General features: G+C 41.5%; 1 protein-coding gene across 1 annotated transcript in view; it reads right to left on the bottom strand.

Moving 5' to 3' along the window:
- The window catches only part of mapkapk3 (MAPK activated protein kinase 3), a 36,720-nt gene extending 13,211 nt beyond the window's left edge, over positions 1–23,509 (bottom strand). Inside the window, exons 1-3 of the mRNA XM_084061243.1 lie at positions 22,675–23,509; positions 7,671–7,810; positions 863–927 (exon numbers count right to left, since the gene is read on the bottom strand). Of these exons, the coding sequence (XP_083917369.1) occupies positions 863–927; positions 7,671–7,810; positions 22,675–23,028 (559 nt within the window). The 5' untranslated portion in view covers positions 23,029–23,509. The remainder of the gene's footprint in view (positions 1–862; positions 928–7,670; positions 7,811–22,674) is intronic.
- Between the last annotated feature and the right edge of the window lie 830 nt (positions 23,510–24,339).

Here is a 24,339-nt window from a genome sequence, read left to right as displayed (position 1 = left end):
AAACACAAGTCTACAGTGGCATGCACAGACATTTTGAGGGGCAGGTGCTCAAGTAAATTATACTTTTTTTTGTTTACTTGGTCTGCTCTTTTTTCCCTCTACACCTGTACCTATTTGCCAAAAATAGCCGATCTACAAGCCCACAACGCCTCGCAGCGCGAGGCGTTGTGGGCTTGTAGATCTGCTATTTTTGGCTAAAGTTCTCCTCAGAAAAGGGATGCTAGGTTTCGAGTGGTTACGGTAAAAAGAAAAATCATATCACATAAAGATTTGGTGGACCCCCTGTAGTAGCTCTGAGGAACCCCTAGGGGTCCCGGACCCCCTGTTGAAGACCCCTGCTGTAAACTGAAAAAAAAAAAAACTTTTTTTTTCTTTTTTCAAAAGGGCACATCTGGTCAAGAGGGCAAAGGGCAGGTGCTCTAGCACCACCTAGAGTCTATCTGTGCACGTCCCTGCAAGTCTAATACAAATGTGTAGGAAATATTTAATTCTCCCCAGACCCATAGAGAGAGAGAGAGTTGCGTCACGCTTTGATCTCGCCACAAAGCGGGATGTTGCCTCCTGTAGTTCCAAACATTGGAACTTCCTCATTAAGATAGAAAGAGAGAGGGTTGTTACAGTATATACAGTATACTGTAGACTTATGCTTGACTTGTGTCCATTTTTCATTACACTGTATAGGCCTAATTTTGAATTGTACTGTTTGACCCCAGGAAGAGTAGACACTGCTAAACGATAAATAAATTATACTTTGTTGCATGCTGGTGTCACGTGCCACAAAAAAAAATATGGAGAGAGAGAGAGGTTTCTGCCCAACAGCGACGATATGCTTTGTTTCTTGCATCTCTCCATGAGTTCTCACCTTTCTCAGTGAAGGCCTGGTCTCCTCTGGCCTGGATCCGACTGAACAGCTCTCCTCCCTGCATGCTGGGGATACACAGCACACACACACACACACACATCACACACGCACGCACGCACGCACGCACGCACGCACGCACGCACGCACGCACGCACGCACGCACGCACGCACGCACGCACGCACGCACGCACACACACACACACACACACACACACACACACACACACACACACACACGCACACACACACACAGTTACGTTCCACCATCGCGTGTGACTGACTTACTTAATGCTCTCCACTGTTGCCAATGTCTGCTTATTATTTAAGCAACTTTGATCTTGTTTTTCGGTAAAGTAACTTGTAGTTGCGGGTTGCAGTTTTTTTAGGCTTGTTTCTATAAAGTGTAGTTGCTTATTTGGGCTTGTTTACTAATGTTGTTTAAACCAGTGGTTCTCAAACTATTTCATGTCAAGAACCCCGCAAATAAATATTTATTTGTCTGAAGACTTCCTTTCTGAAAATATTTATCTAAAACGTTTCAAAAACATTTCACAAGCTCACAAGTTCACAAGCTCACAAAATGCGTTGTGAGCTTGTAGAGCGGCTATTTTCAAATGGCTGATGTATTGTATATAGTTTTAAAGTGCTCATGTGGCTTTATTTTTGTTTCATAGACCCGGTTGTTTATTTTTCTTGCAAAATCTGGCATCACCGCTTCTGACATGACCACCACTAAGTCTTACAGCCTGAGCCTAGTTGCATGCATTGTGTCCTGACATTGACCATCCCTCCACTGTAATGTACATTACAGTGTATCTACACAGATACAGGCTACCGTGATTTTTCAATGGATGCCATGTGATATGAAGATACAAAGATACATCTGATGTTTGTAGCTGCTACAAAAGATACAGCAGCTACAAAGCTACAAAGAAGTTGAGCTGGTTTCAACTTCAGCTACAAAGATACACATATGCTGTGTATCTTTATATCTTTTGTATCTTTGTATCTGCCATTGGATGTCGCATAAAGCCCTTGAAAAGGCTTTTGCATTAAAAGTGTTAACATGGACTGAATGTGTATTCAAGTGTGTGTGTGTGTGTGTGTATGTGTGTGTGTGTGTTTTGGATGCACATAAACCATCCTAGACAGAGGAGTAAGAGGGAAAAAGTGACTGTGTGTGTGTGCGCACGCGCGTGCGCACGTGTGTGTGTGCGTGCGTGCGTGCGTGCGTGCGTGCGTGTGTGCGTGCGTGTGTGTGTCTGTGTGCACGCTTTGTGCATTAGACAGAAATATCTGCTTTTCAATGAGCTGTCCTCCTCTGACCCTCCTGGCTCATGATACAGGAAGGACACACACACACACACACACACACACACACACACACACACACACACACACACACACACACACACACACACACACACACACACACACACACACACACACACACACACACAATGTTTTATAGGATGGTGATTTTATGAATGACATTTTTATCATTTCTTTGCCTTTTTTTAATCCCTAACCCTAAAGCCAAAAAACAGCAGATCTCACAAGCTCACAACGGGTCGCTCTGCGACCCGTTGTGAGCTTGTAAATCAGCTGTTTTTTGGTGCACGACACACTGGCATGATGCAACTAAGCATGAATCAGCATAACTCTATAATATAACCCCAACAACCCCTAAACCTAACCTCTAAATGTCTAATCCTAACTGGAACCACAAACTAAATATTTTCTAACCATGAAGCAACCACTTATGTTGTCCGGGTGAATGGTCCGACTCCTCACCAGTGGTGGAAAGAGTACTCACATGTTTTATTTAAGTAAAAGTATATCAATACTGCAGTCTGTTACAAGCAAAAGTCCGGAATTAAAAATTGACTTGAGTAAAAGTACAAGAGTATTGGTATCAAAATGTACTTAAAGTACCAAAAGTAGATGGTGCTCACTATGCAGAATGTCCCATTTAATGTGTTTTAAAATGTATACAAATCTTTAGAAAATAGCCAATCTACAAGCTCACAATGCGTCGCATAGCAACGCAACGCATTGTGAGCTTGTATATCGGCAATTTTCAAATGGCCGAAATGTGAAGTGGTTAATGTATGTTTTGCAATAATAATCAAAATCTACAAAGTAACTACAGTAGTAACTTAAGTTTTCAAATAATTGTAGTGGAGTAAAGTAGATGTTAAAGTACAGAAAATTGGAAATACTCCAGTAAAGAAAAAATACCTCAAAATGGTACTTAAGTACAGTAGTTTGTGTAAATGTACTTAGTTACTTTCCACCACTGTGTGGACATTGGGCCCTCACAAGTACAGTCACACACACACACACACACACACACACACACACGCACGCACACGCACACGCACACGCACGCACACACGCACACACGCACAGTCGCACACACGCACAGTCGCACACGCACACGCACACCACACCACACCTGTCACTTCATTAGAACATTATCTTGCCTCTATCACAGTAAACATTCAGTGATGACAACAGATAGCAGTCACTGTGCAGTTTAGTCAGTGTTTGGTGATGTGTCATTTCCCAGTATTCACCCTGTTCTCTGTTCTCTCTCACTTCCCCCTGCCTGCTGCGATTCTTTTTAAAACAATCTTTTTTTAGAATGCTGCTGGTAAAAGTGATACAGTCCAAACATACACACGGTAGGCCCCTTTTCACCGCGTTTGTACCGGTTCCGTTATTTTTTCTCGCCTAATTTTGAACAAGTTCAGAGTGTTCCCACTGAAAAGGAATTGGTTCAGAACCCTAAAAGTTGGTTTGGAACTGGAATAAAAAAAGACTGGGTTTTTCTTAACCTGAACTGGGAACCAAAGTGGGCGTGTCACAATTCTACAGGTTGGAAGATGCAGCAGATGTGACATAAACAATGGCAGAAGCACGCCAAAAAAATCATCATTTAAAACAGGGGTCTTCAACGTTTTCAGGCCAAGGACCCCCTAGCTGAGAGAAAGATTAAGCAGGGACCCCCACTACATATTGTATAAAATTGTGTTTTGTATTCAACTTTTTTTGTTTACTTGGTCTGCCGTTTTTTCCCACTACACCTATACCTCTTTGCCAAAAATAGCCGATCTACAAGCTCACAAGTTATTTTGGTGGAAAAGGGGCCTCAGACGTCCTGCACGTGAAATGTAACACGCACGTGTCGTGCACACACATGCTGCCCATTGTGAGATGATTGGACATGACTAACCACTGTCATTAAATTACTACTGAAATGACACTATTCTAGTACTGACGTTAAACTAATTATTTACATTAAGCCATTTAGACCTGAGGCCAATTTTTTAAAATGCCTTCTAAATCCTAACCTAAGTTTTCAGAAAAACGTATATTTCTGTTGCCGTATACATAGCAACATCGGTTTTAAAGATACAACAACGTAGGCTTTCCCGGTCTTAATGATTTAAACTACTTACTGACATTAATGTCGTTGTTGTTTAAAATGTTTTTTTTTCTTTTTTCTTTTTTACATCAAATGAAACACATTACCAGCGGTATGTTAGATTTTGAGCCTGCTGGAAAACCGGGCTATTTATGTAGTACAGGCCAACCAGGAGACTTAAAGCAGCACCACTGTATGTAACTTTTTCTTGATGGATAAAACGTAATTTTGTCCAAACTGTATGGTAGTTTGTTGATATAACGTATACAATTGCGGCGGTTGCATTTTGTCTCCCGGCTCTTCTATTGAGACATTTAGATGGTGTCAAAGGTCATGTAGGATCTGACAAAAAAAAATGACTTGATGCATGGCACAAAGAGTGCTGCTTCAAATAACATAACGTTAGCTAACGCTTTCTAGATGGCTGTCACGTCAATGTTAGACATGTATTTTTGGAAGGATAACACCAGTAGCTGGCTTCCTTACAACATAACCTAACGTTACTTTAAATGGGCACATAATGTAACTCTGCCCCCAAAATGTAAAAAGTCTCAAATGATTTAGAGCCATATTATAGCAAAGTCAGCCTCGTGGTACTGGATGTTTACAAAATAACCAAAAACAAGATAAGATGAACTAGACTAGTCTGAGATTAAATACGTTTTTAAGCACTAATATGGCACTGTGGGAAACGCAAACTAAAACCTTGGGATTTGTGCAGACAGGTTTGTGTAGAATGTGTTTCAATAATGTGAAGAATGGAGATAGCATGTACTAGGGCATGAATTACACAGAGGCCATAAATGCCAGGGCTGCCCTGCCCCCTAAGTTTGGTATATTTTGTGAAATAAACATGTTTTACTTTTAATGTTTTTATTTATTTCATACTATCTATTACAGATACATTCATCCTTAACCCTTAAATTCGATTCATTGTTTCTTTTTTTTCTTTTTTTTTAATAATTTTTATCCCACGATTTTTGTAACCCACATTTTTTCACCCAGTGCCAATTGCCTATGTAATCCTGGGCACTACCTACCCTCTGCCAGCCTAGGGAGAGCCCAAGCTGAAGCTCATGCCTCCTTCAATGCATGAGGAGCAAGCAGGCGGCTTCTTATCACCCGACAGGGGGGAGTTTCCCTGGTTGGACATAGCGCGTGGAAGGAACACGTTATTCCAACCAGTTCCCTTCTCCTCCATCAGGCGCCCCGGCTGACCAGGGGGAGGCAGTATAGTGACCAGGATTACTACATGATTTTGTGAGGGTATTAACTACCCTAGGAGACACGGGGAGAACATGCAAACTCCACACAGAGTAGGCCCTTTCACCAACCCCACCTAGGGTATGGGCGCCGATGACGTGGAGGAGAGAACACGCCCCCAGCGCCCACAGCGTCCCTGGCGGGAATCGAACCCAGGACCTTCTAGCTGTGAGGCGACAGCGCTACCGACTGCGCCACCGTGCCCCCAATTCATTGTTTCTGTGGACTTAAAATAACTGTTTTATTTGATGACCTTGCTGCACTGGTATTTGGCTATTGTGCCCTCAAAGATGTACAACACCAAAGGCCACCAAAGTGGCCTTGCCCCGAAAATAATGAAATTCCAGGCATGCTACTGACATTTCACTAACCCATTGGTTCTCAAAGTGAGGTCCAAGGACCCTTGTGGTTCCTTGACGGGGTTCCAAATGGGCCCTTACGGGTCTGTAACTATGAGAGTGTACAAATGGAACCAAATGGGTCCTTACGGGTCTGTAATTATTTGGTTGCCTTTGTACACTCCCAGAGTTATTTATGAATTAAAAAAGGTTTGAGAACCCCTGCACTGACTGTACTGTACCACACAGGAACAGAGAGAGAGAGAGAGAGAGAGAGAGAGAGAGAGAGAGAGAGAGAGAGAGAGAGAGAGAGAGAGAGAGAGAGAGAGAGAGAGAGAGAGAGAGAGAGAGAGAGAGAGTTCTGCTCCAATACACAGAGCTGACTTGTGGGAATAATAGTCCACAAGGACATAACATAAGATATAAAATAAGATTAGATAACCCTTTATTGATCCCCAGTCTATCAATACATATAAATGTACAGTGAATATCCGGGAAACCATCTGTTTCATTTTATATTTTAGATATAGCAACATACATTTATCAGAAAACTGTTTACAAGGCATTTGCAGAATCGGCCTCGGTCTTAATGGGTTTTAAAATACTGTACATGCATCGCTACATCTATCACCAATCAATTGAGACAAAATATATGTACAGTCTATCAACAATGAGTATATGAATGAAAATGTGTACATTCTATAAACAATTAATATATGATTGAATATGTATAGTCTATCAACAAACAATACCGCATATGAATGGATACGTATAGGCATTAATATGAATGGATATGTACAGTGTGCTCAGAGATTATCTTTTTCAATTAGTCAAATAATGTCATGGTCCGCTCCTCAGCCTCTTTGACTTTGGACTTATCATAGGCCTATGTTTCGGTTGTTCAGTTTGTTCTGTATAGTCTTGTATTATGTTTCTCTGTTGTTGCCTTGGTGTTCTGTATCTTATTTTTGTAGTACTGTTTAGCTGCCTTGACTCACCTCCCTGTGATTATTAGTAATCTCCACCTGTGTCCTGTTAGTCCCTCTGCCAATCGTCTCTTAATTGTTTGTTGAGTTCACCTGTATCCTAATCCCTGTGTCTATTTAAACCCTGTGTTTTCAGGGGGTTTGGTTGACAATGTTTGGAGGGGTCATGTTTGACAGAGAGCTTTCAGAAGTTTAACTTGACTTCTTCTATTTACCTGTTATAGTTTGTTTAATAAATACTGGGTGCCTTGAGTCCTGCTCTTGAGTCCTCTGTACTTTACTGACAAATAATCCAAAATGGCAGATCTACATGCTTACAACGTGATTGTGTTGAGCTTGTAGATATAGGCTATTTTCAGTATATTTCAACTATTAGACATTCCCCAAATATTCATGGATTATAAAGCAATTATTTTATAATTGTTTATAATTGATTAAATCGGTTTGTTCGATTAACTCTTACATGTAGTTAAGTTTATGACACCATCCAAGGATGTGTAACACTGGTGTCTTTCAAGGATACCAAAAGGTTAGGTAAATGTAATTTTCCCATCTCTTTTGTACTTAATAGTGTTTGTAGTTGTTGATGACTTAATGTTTGTATGCTATGTTGATGAATTGAATACATACCATAATGGAAACAAGTCCCCGGACCTTTTTGTGTTATCCTTTTAGCCTTAATGTCTTACTGTACCACCTCGCGCTGTTTACATTGATGACTAATAAAGTATTGAATCAATCAATCAATGGATAATGTATAGAAAGTGACTGTATAACAGTGTGTCCCCTACCACTCCATAATGATGAGCAGACACTTCTTTCCATGGTGCATGTTCTCATACAGGCTGAGAATGCCAACAATGTACGGCCCGCCCGACACTCTCCAGTGAAGCTCCACTTCTCTCCTGGCCTTGGGACTGTCATAGAGGATCTGCGTGGGAAAAAGACCAAAGTAATGAGAAGACCGGTGAGTAGAAATGGCAAATCTTGTCTCAGATCTTTCAATGTTATAGTAGGCTACTGGTTCTCAAAAGTAGTTTATGTAGCATCACAATAATTTCAACCGCTTTATCAATTTATACGTTTGGCTATTCAAAACTCTTGAACTCTTTTGGAAACTTTTGAATCATTTTCAGATGGGGAGTCCGCGGCCAAATAGATATCAATTTGGGGGTCCTTGGCATGAATACGTTTGAGAACTACTGTGTTATAGGACTGATTTTTATATTTCTTCTGTGACAGGATTCAGAAATCAAGATTGTCACATGCACATATAATGCAACAGGTAGCCACATTGCAGGCAGTGACATTCTTGTACTCTGAGTGTGAAAAATAAAACTGTTTCACTGTTTTTGTCTAATGTTTTGGGTGATTTATTTCAGAACGTAATAACCGAGGCACCATAGACAGCACAATATCATGAAATAACGGAATTGTAGCTCAAATGTGTAAATTGCAATTTGGAGCTCAAATTCCGAGAATCTAGCAGGGCAAAGTCTGTTCTTTTCATGGCGGTGCCTCAACTGTAAAATTGTAATATTCCATCATACGACGGATTTGTGGGCCGAAAATAGCCGATCTACAAGTTCACAATGCGCCGCGACGATTCTGACACATTCTGAGCTTGCAGATCTGCTATTTTCGGGCATGTAACTTATAAATCAGGCTTATAGCTGACAACACGTACACATACATTCTCGTACCCATATATAAACAGCATGTGGTACATAGACCTTCACATAGTATGTATCTTCCATCAGAGTGTATTTTGGGGTGTGTGACAAGCACCAGTGTTGCCATGCCTGCTGATTATAAGCGACTTTGGGCTTCTTATTCTGTAAAGTTGCTTGTAAATATTAGTAGTACTTACGTGTTGCGGTTTTTTTTTGGAGGGGGGGGCTTGTTTCTAAAGTGTAGTTACTTATTTGGGCTTCCTTCCAAAATGCAGTTTAAACCAGTGGTTCTCAAACATTTTCATGTAAAAAAATATTTTGTGGCCAGGGACCCCCCATACAAGATGTGTGTTGTTAAAATGTTTCAAATGTTTCAAACTGTTTCAAGCTCACAACGTGTGGATCGTCTATTTTCAAATGGCCTGTGGATGGATATTGGTTTAAAGTGCTCATGTGGCCTAGTCGCTTCTTTTGGGCTTGTTTTCAAAGACCTGGTGCTTATTTCTCTCGCAAGATCTGGCAACAATGGTGACCACCCTGGTCTGTGCACGCTAGGGTTCATCGCCATGCTAGCTTGTGGTGGACATTTTTGTCAACATTCTATTTTTGCCAAACACATAAAGAGCTATAGCCTTAAATGACCTTTACAGGAACCAAATGGACCCTATACGGTTACATTTGTGCACTCTCAGAGTTATGGGGTTCCTGGAAAGTAAAAGGTCAGAGAACCACCGTCCTAGTGGACTGAGTCCACTAGACTCCTAATGTGCCATACATAGTATCATAGTAAATCAGTGTCATACATATTCTGAGGAAAACCTGGAGACTGACACTCAGTAAGGGTCTTATGATCAGGAACATTATAATGACGAGGCCAAGTCTTGCCTCGTCAAGACACATTGATGTACAAAATGCTAAACTAAAGCCTCTCTCATAAGTTAGACGAGGAATCCAGGCAGAGCAAAATGTCAGTGCTATTACTGATATAGCTGCAAACCGTAACGTAACAGTAAATGTCATACGGTGTATCTGTTGGGTCAGAACTACGAACCAATATGGAAGAGAGCTCCAACAGCTGCAATTAAACCGCTTAGAAAATATTTGACCTGCTTTTACTTGATGCCGTACTGTAAGTAAGCCTTGCCAAGCCATGTGGCAGGAGCCTATCTCCTGTTACTGTAGCGTGAGGCAACTTGATGTACAACACACCCTGGACGTGACGCTAGTATGTCACAGGGACTCGCCCCCAATACAACCCTTGATGCTGAGTGCCAAGCAGGGAGGCATTAAGTCCCATTTTCATAGTCTTTGGTATGTGTGGCAGGGATCGAAAGTGGCAGGGATCGAACCTCAACATCCCAATCTCAGGGTGACACTCTAACCACAAGGCCACAAAGATGCGATAGCATACAGTACGGAGTGTTAATAAGTAGCTTACAGTACGACTTATATGTCCTATACCCAGGAATTTTAACTCGGGTCTCATGTGCCAAACTTTCCACGCTTTTACCCTTCATGCCAGTAGTGGTCCTACCACATATGTCTCAATGGGAGCGTATATGGAGGTCAACTACAACCACCACTGTTGTGTTAGTGTAACAGAGTGGTTCACTACCTCAGCCTGATGGCCTGAAAGTCTAATATCTCCCCCGAGTGATAGGGATATCCCTTTGGTTTAGTGGTTAAGATGTTGGCTTTCCATGCGGGTTCAAATCCAGGGCGTTACACTAGTTATTGTATTTCTAAGCATACCTAATAATTACACAACACCAGATGGAGCTCCACAAATCACGTTCAAGACAGATTTGTCTCTAACAAGGGATTAAATGTGTTCTACTGCTATGCCACAAAAATGTGGAATGCCGTAGTACCAACAGTCATAAAAACCTGTGTTTTTGCATAGTAGTTTATATTGGTCTGTCATCAAATGTTTCGATGAATTGAGTGCAAAGGACCTCAATGGAAACAAGCCATAGTGCTTTCTTAACAGACCTTGTATTGAACCGTACTTCTCTGTGCTTGTCTTTGCAAACTGTTAGTAAAGTATTCAATCAATCAAAACACACATCGACAGTGGGGGCCAGGCCAAATCACCTGATTAAGATCCTGTGAGGATCCTGTGTGTGGGGGCTCTACAGTTATCGTATTTCTACCATACAGATTGGTCAACATAATGGTTTATTCATTAAACAAGTTATGTTAATCAACACGTAGGGCTTTTGCTGTGTGAAAGAGGAAGGAGGATGATGAGTTTGAGGGCCGGGTGTTAAAAGTGGAAGTTAAAAGGGGCTTCCGGTGGCCTACTTATTCTGCACTACTTTATCACCATAGTTACGTACTATATGGACTTATTATCACTATAGTGACGTACTATATGGACTTATTATCACTATAGTGACATACAATGCGCTCCTGGCAAGTCATAGAAACCATTATCTTTATGACTAATCAAATTGGACAGCATACGAGCCTGCTCCCTTAATTTCCTGTACTGACAGAGAATTGCCCATAATAAAACACAAACGCTTTGTGGAGATGAATATGAGAGAGAAAGAGAGAGAGAGAGAGAGAGAGAGAGAGAGGAATTAATCTTTCTGATGGACTCGTTTTGAATGCAAGGTGACACACCACTACACAACGGTGGCTGGAAGCAAACCTGTCCTTGATATCCCTCTCTAAACCAATCAGCCACAGCCTCATCATCGTCTAAACCAGGGGTCTTTGGGGGGGTTCCAGGGGGTCCCCCAGCAAAAGTAGTTAAAGGGATATTAAAGTAGTTAATTTACAGCATCACAATCATTTAACCACTTTATCCATTTATACGTTGGCTATTAAAAATAGCAGATCTACAAGCTCACAACTTGTAGATCAATATATATATATATTTTTTAAAGAAAATGTAATGCATTTTTTTTATGTCTTATGGGGGTCCCTGGCACAAAACCCATTACGATTGGGGTCTGGGGGCAAATACATATCAATTTGGGGGTCCTTGACATGAATAAGTGTAGTGCCACAGTACAGGGCAAGGGCAACCTACTGTACAGGTGTCTATTGTTGAGATCCATGGCTCATAACACAACTTGACCCTTGGCCACCAAATAGCTGATAGTGTGTATTTGATAAGATCTAATAATAATAAATAAATGAATAATGATAACAAGAATCTACTCTATAATCATGCCATACATGTGCAGTGATTTGATCATGAAATAGCATACTGAGTCATTGTGGAAAAAGTCACAGCCACACACACACTCGCGCGTATTGACACATGCCAGCACAACTTGTAAAGATTGTCACTTCTTCATTTCTCAACCAAGATGTATCAAATAAGGACTTGGCACACGTCCAGCATGTGCAGACGGCGTCCAGTAAACAGTAGGACGAAGTGTGTTCTAATGGCCCTCTGAGCACCTGACCAGTGCTGCCATGTCCGCTTATTATAAGCGACTTTTTCTGTAAAGTTGCCTATAAATATTAGTAGTTGCGGGTTGCGTTTTTTTGGGGGGCTTGATTCTAAAGTGTAGTTGCTTCTTTGGGCTTGCTTCCAAGTGTTTTAATTATTATTTAAACCAGTGGTTCTCAAATTAAAATGAATATATATTTCCTATAACAACCATCTGAAAATGTTTTGTGCCAGGGAGTCCCGTACTGGATTTGTGCTGTTAGAATGTTTCAAAAATATTCCAAATGGTCCACATTTTGTTTCAAGATGTTTTTGAAAATGGCAGATCTACAAGCTCACAACGCGTCTTTTCAAATACCCGATGTATAGTATATATACTAATAGGTTTAAAGTGCTCATGTGGTCTATTCTTTTGGGATAGTTTTCCTAGACCTGGTTGCTTACTTCTCTCACAAAATTTGGCAACACTGCACCTGACCGCACTCTTTTATGTCTCACACCACTGTCTATCCCTCATGCCCTTTTTATAACTCCTGACAATAAAACAATACCCATAAAGTGGCAAGGACAAGGGAGTGATACACACAGCAGACCATTAATAGCTGATTTACAACACATGGTGGAAAGTAACTACTGTAACTAAGTATATTTACTCAAGTACTGTACTAAAGTAAAGTTTGATTTACTAGAGTATTTCCATGTCTTTATACGTTGTGCTTTTTATTCCATTACAATTACTTGAACAGCTCTAGTTGCTATAGTTACTTTGCAGATTTATATTATTAATACAAAACATACATTAACAGATAAATCATGATGTATTATTCCAGGTTAAGTTACTCAGCCAGCTGCATATAAAGTAATTAAAATCAGCAACATCAGTGATGTGATGAACACATTAACGCATTACTAATTAGTGAATATAATCTAATAGTATGATTGTGAAATGGACCATTGTGCATGAGTACTTTTACACTTGACACTGTATGTGTATTTTGATAATGCTTTTATAATTCAATTCAATTCGATCTTTAGTTCAGACCCAGGGAGCTGCATATCACAATTCAAAACACAACACAATAAATAACAGAAAATAACTAATAAAATGCCCACATTGTTCAGTTTCTGACATACAAACATGTGCGCCAATGGTTCCACAGTCTAGAGGAGAACCTGACAGAACATTTACTGACTCAGATGCCCTACACACAAACCTGTTAATAATATACAGTACTTATACTCAAGTAGCATTTTGAATGCAGGTATTTTGACATTGTGGTATTGCTACTTTTACTTAAGTAAAACCTCCGAGTACTTCAGTCACCACAGTTCCACCACAACAAAGTTCCACTGCAGGTCAGAAGTCAAAACAGCATTTAGCTCACAGACGTAGATCACTACTGCTGATCCGTGGTGATCCGGTGTGATTCATTTAATTATAATTCTATATCTGTTATGTATGGCGGTAATAATATAGCATTACTGGAGTAAAGGGATCCCTGGTGACGATAGCTTCCATCTAAAATGATGGAAGAATGTATCTTTCCATCCGTTTATTAATCATAAGTCGTCTTATCGTGGCTGGCTGTTTCGTGTTGCTGATGTGCTGCTTATGTGTGATGTCAATACTGTATATGGAATGGACCATGCATGCTTGCAAATAAAATACAAGCCTGTGTTTTACATGAATTGATTGATTGAATAGTATACTTCATTAGACAGAAATGCAATTGAGCTAAAAGGACAAAGTCCTGGGGACTTGTCGTTTCCATTGTGGTCCTATGTATTCAATTCAACAACATAGCATAAAAAATAACACCAAAATACAATATCATCAACAAATATAAAACACTATATACAGAGTAGAAAAAGGTTTGGAAAGGGGGGGAAATGGGGGGGGGGGGGGTGTAGGCAGTGAATTCCATCACCTTTCTGTGGGAGACGTGAGATTGACCTCCCTCTTTGGCCTCCTGTAAGATGGCTTTTCAGGTTTTGAAGGAAGCCAGTGATCCACATTTTTGAAGGGATGGTGTCAGGGCATTCCACACTTTGGTGACAGTGCTGTACAAAGAAAATTTACCCATGTATGTTCTATAGGTGGGTGGTACCAGATTGTTGTTGTCACTGCCTCGAGTAGCGTGGCTATGGGTGTCACTCACTTTTTTTAGGTAGTTAGTCAAACTAGACCATACCCGTGGGGGCATATGCACACATGATTTAGCAACCCGAGAGCCAGCGAACACAAAAAAGATGACATTTGGGGAAAGCGAAAAACAGGCCTCGCTGTTCCGTGCACATGGTAATGGTCAATGGCTGTGTGCAAATTCAGATCAATTGCTCCAGCCACTGAGGAGAACCGGGCAGAAGAGATTTTGGCCTCACCACCCACACAGAGCTTTGTCGAATTATAGGAGGATGGGTATTGAGGGCATTGAGGGCAAAGCCTCTTTGACTATCTGGAAAGCCAATCCCATTTTTAATTGCTTAACCATGAAGGTAACATTACACTGCATAATGTGTGTAATGAGTAATGAGTAGGCTTCTATTACCTGTCAGCAAAATACCTAACGTTACGTATACGGTATACCGGATGACTACTCCAGTAGATAATAAACAAGACAGGGTCTAATAACAGCATGGCCTCATGTGGATCTCGGATTTCTGGTGGCACAGCCTGTGACGTCAGTCATTTATGACGTATCTATGACATATATATGCCCAAATATGGACCGTGATCTGGTAAACAACAAACATAGGAACATTCTCATTCTATTGCTCTGCCACCAAAATGTGGAATGTCCTGACACCATCCATGTGAATCACTGGTTTCTTTCCTGAAAAAAAACATCTATAGGAGACCACGAGGGGAGGAAAATGTGAATTCCCATAGAAAGGAGGTGTCATTCACTGCTGCCGTTTTTCCTTTCTCTCCTTTGTACATATTGTTTGTATTTGTTGATGACATGTATTATTGTGTAAATCTTTTATGCTATGACGATGAATTGAATACATAGGAGGACCACCATGGAAACAAGTCCCCAGGACTTTTTTTGTGTTATCCTTTTAGCCCTTAATGTCTTTACTGTACCTCGTGTTGTTTACATTTCAGACTAAGAAAGTATTCAATCAATCAAATTAGGCAAGGTTTCAGCCCAATTCAACCGCCTTTGACTTCCAACATCAAACGTAACGTAGGATGATGTAAAAAGTCCGGAATCAACTGTTTTGGCTCCTTTGAAGGCTGCAAACTATGAACGATTTGGTGCAGTCCTTATGTTGACTCACTCAAACCTCCTTCTGAATTGATTCACTCAATTCTCTTACACAAGATCCCTTGCAACCACATTACCGAGGCACACTTCCACCGCTCCGCTAGGCCAGAGGCACATGATCAGATTGAATTACACAACCAAAGTCTGAGGCTTCACAGTCAATGAACACTTATCAGCTCCAACCTCTCAGACTGATTATCCACTTAAGCCCTATATAGTTTATACTCTGATGTGTGATGGTGTTGTGTGGGGTGAAAAAAGACGATCTACAATCTCACAACAATGTGGCGTGTTGCGACATGTTGTGTGATCTTGTAACCTACTGTAGATCTGCTATTTTGAACATTTCTGAAAATAATATTTGTAATGAATGGAAGTTACTAAGTCAGCAGTCTTATCACTTTAAGTGTCTGGACAGAGTGTGCATATCTTGGGTGACGTACGCGGAAGCACGTCAGATGTAGTCTGGGAGGCATTGCCTCGGAGTTTGGACGGCGGGGGCGCGGCCACTGCGTTGTGATTCAAATCAACAGCCAATGAAGAAAAGGGGGCGGGATCCACATGCAGTGGGTGTTGCATCTAAATAGGATCGACGGGAAGCAATTTCCCCTTGAGAAATTTCGGCCGCCATTGTTGTGTACTGCTGTTTGCCTCTCGTCGGACTTTTTAGACGAGTTGCACAGCTCCAGACCGGTAAGAGGCGTGTCCGCTCAGATTCAGAGCGTAAATTACATCCCGCCCACAAATCCCAGGGCTCTGGCCCAGAAGTTCCTCGCCGAGCCGGCGAAAACTTCTGGGAACTCAGATTACGTCAGATGTTATGTGGATAATAATAATAAACACTGCTGTCTGATACACAGCAAACAGAACTCACAGAGTCGGCTCATTCTATTCATAAGAACTTTAATATGTCCTCTAAGATAGATATGTACAGACGTTACAATATTCACCCAAAATAGATGGACAGACACCACAGGTTGAATAATGTATTATTCATTCCCCCACTCCTCTGGGGGAGTGACGTGAAATGTGTCCTCTGCATTTACATAGCCTAACTATTAGTACAGCGCCCGGGGAGCATTTAGTTTGCATAGTGTATATTTGTCTGTCATTAAACGTTTTGATGAATTGAGTACAAAGGACCCCAATGGAAACAAGCCATAGTGCTTTCTTGGGTTTAAAATCCTCTTAACAGACCTTGTATTGAACTGTACTTCCCTGTGCTTGTTATTGTACACTTTTAATAAAGTATTCAATCAATCAATCAATCAGACAGACAGACAGACAGACAGACAGACAGACAGACAGACAGACAGACAGACGACGTATCTACCTATTCAGCTATATAACTGATTTTGTATCGTCGCTTAAAATCTCCATATTTTAACTTTTTGTGTTTTTTTCCGTAAATCAACGCCCTACTTGATCATACTACAGCGTCACACAAAAGCATCAAAAGTAGCAGCTCCATGAAGGATAGATATTTTGATTGAATATAAAATGAGAAAGATATTTATTATGGTTTTGGCAATGAATTGGATCTGCTTTTAGGTAGTCTGATAAAGCACATCTCCAGTCCCAACCATAGGGATTCCGATTCCCCCCGTGCATTAACAGCAGATCCAAAACGACAGGTGGAAGCTGGGGTGGTGGAGGGTGAGCAGCAGTGTTTGAGCAAGGCAGCAGCATCAGCATGAGCAGCAGCAAAAGCAAGCAGGCTGAGTAGTGCAAACTTCCAGTTTAAATAGAGTGGTCTGAGAATGAAATGAGTGTTTGATTGATTGGATGAGTGGATGTGAACGTGGAGCTGAGGTGGCCCGATGGTCGGCCACCAACAACTGCACTGAGTTCTCTGACAGAACTTGCTCTGCGCATGTCTTTGCCAAGCAAGCGCAGCGCTCATTTTTGCTATTTTTGAATTTGAATCCTGAAAAGTAACCGTTAGGACATAATAGGTTTCCCACCCGACAGAGACCACATGCAGTAGTCGTGGTTGGTTGCCAGTCCCAGGGTCTGGGGGGCTAGACTCCCACAGTACTACCAGACTTCTGTCCATATTAGCGCACAGGGAAAAGGAAGGTGACACACAAGCACATAAAGAGGTCTCTTTGTAAAGCCAGCCTTCTATTCCCTGTGGCAGCAGAGAGGCCGAAGCCACTCACCCAGGCGTGACATTAAAATGGAACATTCACCTGCCAAATATGAGCTGGTAATGGAATTAGCGGTGAATGGGGAGGGAGCGCTCTCAGCCTAGGGGTTCTGTCATGGAACACCGGGCTTTCCCAGGTCTGTGGGCAGTTGGAGAAGAAGTCCAAGGCGAGACTCGAGAGAGAGAAACCTCCTCTAACGGCCACAATCGAATTACAGTAAAGACGATTTGGCTTCCGTCCAGGTCTACTGCAAAGTGGATTAAATGTATACCCATCCATTAGGTTTAGCACTGAGAGAAGCACTTAATTAAGAAGTGAAGGGAGCTGGATAGTCATTCTCACTCATTTTTTATGATTTCATCATCCTTTTTGTCTTATGATAAAACCTTTTTGAAATAGACATTCATTTTCAAGTGTGCCAATGGTGTGTAGTTAGTTAGTTAGTTTAGTTATGTATTTATTTTGGTCCATTTAACAGAACAGATATATATACATACATACAGTTAAGTCTACTAATGTTAGTGGCCCGAAAAGGTGTAGGCTGTTAGCCGAAGCTTATTTAGCCTATATATAACAGAGTTTCAAACTCGTTTAACAAAACTGAAAACATTGGATAAATAAAAAAATCTAAGCAAGAGACTTATATTTGTGCCTACCCTATTTACGTGTAATGTAACAAGACATAGCCAACTATGGATCTTAATCCAACAGTATAGTCTACAAAGGGAATTAGGCTACTGGCGTCTGTCGTATATATATATACCCCAGTCCCCAGGCACAGCCCTGCAAAACACACAGACATAACTGGGAAGACAGCCCGAGTTAGTAGCTTTGTTGAATTAGTTTTCTCCCACAACAATGTTGAGTTTTATGAGGCATGCATGCAGGGTGAGTGAGCATGCAGGCAAGCGAAGGGAACTTTAACATTTATGTTTGCTGGTCTTCAAACAACAACGCCCTTAAACACATTAAGACCTGAGGCCGATTCTAAAAATGTTTTCTGAAAAACGTTGTTGCTACATCAGTGGTGCTCAAACCTTTTCATGTGAAGGATCCCCAAAATGTATATGTATTTGGCCACGGACCCCAATCTCAAAATATTTTTGTACCAGGGACCCCCAGAAGCAAATGTGAGTTAAAAATGTTCGCTTTAAAAAATAAATATATTTAAACATTTGCAAAAATGTTCAAGATTTTTTTTAAATAGCAGATGTACAAGGTCGCAGCATGGCACGAAGTGACGCGCTGTGAGCTTGTGTATCTGCTATTTTTGAATAGCCAACACAAAAATCTAAGATGAGACAGATGCTTTCCCTGTTTTAATGGATTAAACATTCCTCTGAGTGGAAGGGAATTTGTGGGTGCTGAGGTTTAGACTACGGTGGTGGTGGTGGTGAGGTCAGCATGACCTGCATGGCTGCTCTCTGCGCTTTCAGACAGTCAGAGCAACCAACAGTCAGGCATCCAGGCTGTTATGGGCTCTAATGAAAGAAGAGCTCAGACCTTTTACTTATAAGGTAAAAGTAGAATATACCACAATATAAACATACTCGATCCCAGGCAGGGTTCGAACCCACAACCATCCGCACGAAAGGCAGCACCTGAAAATTTTAAGACCTGGAACGCGTCTGTGCCACTTTAGATTTCTTTGGCTATTTAAAAATAGCAGATATACAAGCTCATAGCGCGGCACCGAGTGCCGCGCTATGAGCTTGTAGATCTGCTATTTTTGAAAAATCTTGAAAACATTTATTTTTTGTTTTTTTTTCAAAAAACTTGGAGGATTAAGAAAACATTTTTAAGAATAGCTTCAGGTCTTAATGGGTTAAGCAGGCTACAGTACTTGAGTAAATGTACTTAGTTACTTTCCACCATGTGGTGCAGTCAGCATGTCACGTGACTGTCTGTTTTCCCTGGATCGACTCACTCTGCCGCTACTATCACCCTGTTTGTGTGTTCTCATGTCCTATCACAATTTATCTCGCCTTTCATCTCTCTCTCTCTCTCTCTCTCTCTCTCTCTCTCTCTCTCTCTCTCTCTCTCTCTCTCTCTCTCTCCAAATAAGGCCTGAGTGTGCAGTTCTGGTCGTGACACTATTGATGGCTGGTTCCAGTCTGTGATCCAGTGTGGATTATTGTATAAGCCAGTAAATCTCTCTGCCTCCGGGCTCTCTAACAGTGACAGGTGATGACAGGTGACAGCATGTGTGTGTGCAGTATATGGGTGTGTCCACCACCACGTGTGCCGTGTTTGGCTAGTATTGCAAACTTTCTCCCGCAACACACTGTCATTCACTCCCTGTTTATACTACTACCCTCGTATGACAGCTCACAATGTGAAATACCGGTTCTTCAGCGGTTCTTTGGGATGGTTGAGGTGTTATATGTTTAGTGGTTCTTAACCTGTGAGTCAGGACTCCCAGGGGGGGGGGTCCCCAAATGATTTTGGGGGGTCCCCAGATGATTAGCTTAACGTGTAACATTGTTTTCTCACTCAACAGTAAACAAACCAACATACAGTATAAGTGGTATCTGCGATTGTGACAATTTAAGGAATTTAAGGTCTTTTAAGACCTCTAGGAATAGAATAGAATAGTCCCCACTCCTTGAGGTGTTTTTGTCACTGTATTTGCATATATATATATATATATATGCGATATGCATATACGTGAAATTCGTCCTCTGCATTTACCCACCCTATAACAACTAAGGAGCCAGTGAGCAGCCATTCGCTCGGGGAGCAATTAGGGGTTAAGAGTCTTTCTCAGACAGGGACACACATCGACACATTGCTGGCCTGGCCTGGAATCATATCTGGGACAACCAGGGGCTTTGGCTCCCCAGGCGGGCTCACACTAACCAGTTTAAAAAACGTTTCTAGTTCGAAACGCTGAGGAAGGCCGACGTGCCAAAACACGTCCGTTTCTCTAGATAGACCGCTGCTGCTGTGAACCTATTAAAAAATTACGAATATAACTGAAGAGAGTGTGGATAATCCTTTCATTGTAGGGCTCACTAACCACTCATCTATGGCCATCCCCACAGACCTAATGGCATTAGACAAAACATTGGACAAAACACCACTGTCCCACTCCAACATGTGCCTTACAAACCAAAACACCACTGTCCCACTGCAACATGTGCCTTACAAACCAAAACACCACTGACCCACTGCAACATGTGCCTTACAAACCAAAACACCACTGTCCCACTCCAACATGTGCATTACAAACCAAAACACCACTGTCCCACTCCAATATGTGCCTTACAAACCAAAACACCACTGTCCCACTCCAACATGTGCCTTACAAACCAAAACACCACTGTCCCACTCCAATATGTGCCTTACAAACCAAAACACCACTGTCCCACTCCAACATGTGCCTTACAAACCAAAACACCACTGTCCCACTCCAACATGTGCCTTACAAACCAAAACACCACTGTCCCACTCCAATATGTGCCTTACAAACCAAAACACCACTGTCCCACTCCAATATGTGCATTACAAACCAAAACAGGAACCACATTATAGCCTCCACATGTTTACATACATACATACACACATACACACGCATTAGTTCAGTCTGTTAGTGTTAAATGACATTCAGGATTGTTCTGTGCACATAGAGGCCTATACTTGAGAGGACTTTCCACCATTTTCAATTGCATATCCATATGCCGACAGAACACGAACCTTCACAACTAAATGCTTAACTAACACTTAGCTTTAACCTGACCCTGAAGTTTCCCCGTTAACCACGAGGGGAACAGCTAAATGTCTCTCACCATTCATTAGATTAAAGGATGTGAAACACTGGTTTCTTTCGAAACTGGCCTTAAAATCACAACTATCAGGAGACCAAAAGGGAGATAAATGTAATTTCACTTCTCCTTTGTACATAATTATAGTGTTTGTATTTGTCGATGACATGTATTATTGTGTAATTCTTTTATGCTATGTTGTTGAATTGAATACATAGGAGAGTGGAGAGTAGGAGAGGAGATCTAGGAGAGTGCATTGTTGAGAGTGTGGCTCATCACACAACTTAACCTTTGACCACCAAATAGCTTATATTGTGTATTTAATAAGATCAAATAGTAAATTAATAAATGATAACAACAACAACAACAATAACAAGAATCTACTCTATAATCATGCCATGTGCGATGATTTCATCACAAAATAGCATACAGTACTGAGTCATTGTGGAAAGTGTGACAGGCACGTGGGCCTGTCACACCCACAAACACATGCACACGCACACGCGCACACGCGCACACGCACACACACACACACACACACACACACACACACACACACACAGAGGTGACTGGAAGTGAGAATACACACTTCAATAAGAAATGAGTTCAGTGTTCCACTTCCACTGTCGGTGACATATTGTTGGCATGTAAAGAGGAATCTGATATAAGACACTGCGAGAAAGGTCAAAGTTCTTGCATTTACAGTAATTTATTAAGTCTGAACTCTGAAGATCTGACATCAGGTAGGCTACAATGTAGCCGCTACATAGTAGCCAGTAGTGTTAACTAACTTCTCAAACATGTGCATGTCAAGGACCCCCAAATTGATACGTGTTTGATTGATTGATTGATTGATTGATTGAGTTGATTTAATACTTTATTAACAGTTTGCAAAGACATGCACAAGATTTTTTCAAACATTTATCCAAAAATAGCAGATGCTACGAAATAGGGTTAAAGTGGTTTAACTCAATATTTTGATGATTAATTGACTAATTTCACTGGGGACCTCCTGGAATCCCCTCAAGGAACCCTGGAACACTTTGAGAACCACTTTACGAGTCGACAGTGTGTCACTCTCCGAAAATAGGACATGACAACTTCAATCTCACAACTTGTGGCAAGCTTGTAGATCCACTATTTTGGGCTTCAGACCGTGTTGAAGGCTTTAGGCTTTTTAGCTGGAGAGTAGACCCAAAAGAAAAATTTGCTGTCTGCTCAGGACCCAAGCCACTAAGCCAGTGATCTACAAGCTCACTGTCACTGTGAGCTTGTAGGTCGGCTATTTTCACTACTTCTACTATTCAAATTAAAACATCATTGCATTCATTTTTAATTTATGATTTCCTTTTGCACTTTGAGGGATTTAAAAATATATATATTTTTGAAATAATAATGAAATCAAAATGTAGGAAAACAAAAAATAAAGGGATGTTTTTAGGCTTATATACTCGTGACCCATAAAACTGTGTCTGCGCGACGCGACCCACCATTGGATCCACGACCCACTGTTTGGGAAACCCATACCTTGAGAGCGCACTTCTGGCCGGTCTTCTTGTTGGAACACTCCAGGACTTTACCGTTGATCCCCAGGCCCAGCACCTGGCTGGAGATCTTATAGTCGTCCGTCACCGCGTGGCGCTTGATCTCCGGTTTGGGATACACGGGGGGCGTAGCGGGCAGAGGGAAGTGGGTTGAGTCCCCGTCCTGCACTGGGTCCTTTTGGTCACTGCTGTTAGTGGCAGCGGTGCCGGTGACAGAGAGCGGCTGTCTGTGCGTCTCTGTCCCCGGCGGGGAGTCGCAGTCGTCCGGCTCTGGCTCAGCCTTAGGAGCCCGTTGTTGCAGCGACGCTTTCTCATTTCCATTCCCATTTTGTAACATTGTCGCCTAATAATGTAATAACACTGTTGTGTCCGTTAAAGTGCTCAGTCTGTCCGCCAGACGGGAAAGTCTATATATGACTAATAATAGCCCCTAATTCACCAAGTAAAACGGTCTCACTCACTCACTCACTCTCACTGCCGGTAATCACAGTATTACGCAAAGCAGAAAGTAATCCTTTGAACACCGCTGGTTGCACGTCTGTCAGGCTGATGTCCAATGATGACTATTGGCTTAATCACACCACTTTCATCTAATAATGAAACTGGAAATATAGCCTACCTTCCAGCCATTCAGAGGAACATTAACTGGAGCTCTCAAACTTTACCAATCAAAACGGTCCATAATCCAAGAATGTCTGCATGAGTGCCATAAAAAAAGGTAATATTTCCAAATAAGAAGAATTCCGTCCTCATTGGAGACTATATATAATGTCCAGATCTTCAGCTTGTTGTGGAGGTGAGGATCTATTCCTCCTTCAGTGTCATTTGGTTGTCCACAAGGTTTGTGTTGTAAGCACCACCTCCTCCTCTCTCCAGTTTAGTGCTATTTATTTCACAACTGGCCGAGTGTCACACGGCCTTAAAGGCGCAGGACAGATGCTCTACTGTCTAGACTCTAGGGCAGTGGTTCTCAACCTGTGGGTCGGGACCCCACAGGGGTCCCTCTACATGATTTTTTTTGGGGGGGGTGGTCTCCAGATGCAGTAAAGTGACACATATAAGAACTTTTATTATGTAATTCCTAAAAAAGAAGGCAGAAAATGACCATTACTGCATCAAAAGTAGCCTAATCAACAAACTATATATAAAAACAGGTTTCTGAACTGTCCACAGCCCTCCTCTGAGACACAGACCAAGTAGACAGAAATGGTACCATATTAAAATGAGCATTAATGAGGACCAATTATATGAACATATAGGTAAAAAAAAAAGTGGTCGCTATAGTGTAACACAAAAGTAGTGAAATGCGAGGCGTGATTTTTGTGTGGAAATTTCGATTATCGATTATTATTATTATGTATCTATTATTTATATATTTTTTATAATCGTTTTAAATTGATTAATTTCATTAACTGTTGCGCGGCCCCAGTCGAGTCAACTCAGAACGAAGCCTTCATATCAGAAGTCAAGTGTCATCATTAACCACTTAAACACTAGCCTCGTCATTTCCTTGGGCGGTACTTACACCAAATTCTTGTACTTCCGTTTAGACACTCAACCAGTAGGTCTTGCCCAGCATGCTTAAACCCCATGGTTGACCGGAGTCCCTCAGGGCTCTATGCTAGTGTCATTTCACAACGCGTTAATG

This window comes from Gymnoscopelus microlampas (genome assembly GCF_963454915.1).
Source record: "Gymnoscopelus microlampas genome assembly, chromosome: 7".
NCBI lineage: Eukaryota > Metazoa > Chordata > Actinopteri > Myctophiformes > Myctophidae > Gymnoscopelus > Gymnoscopelus microlampas.
Note: the sequence above shows the minus strand (reverse complement) of the source record. Positions and strands in the feature narration are given on the sequence as shown.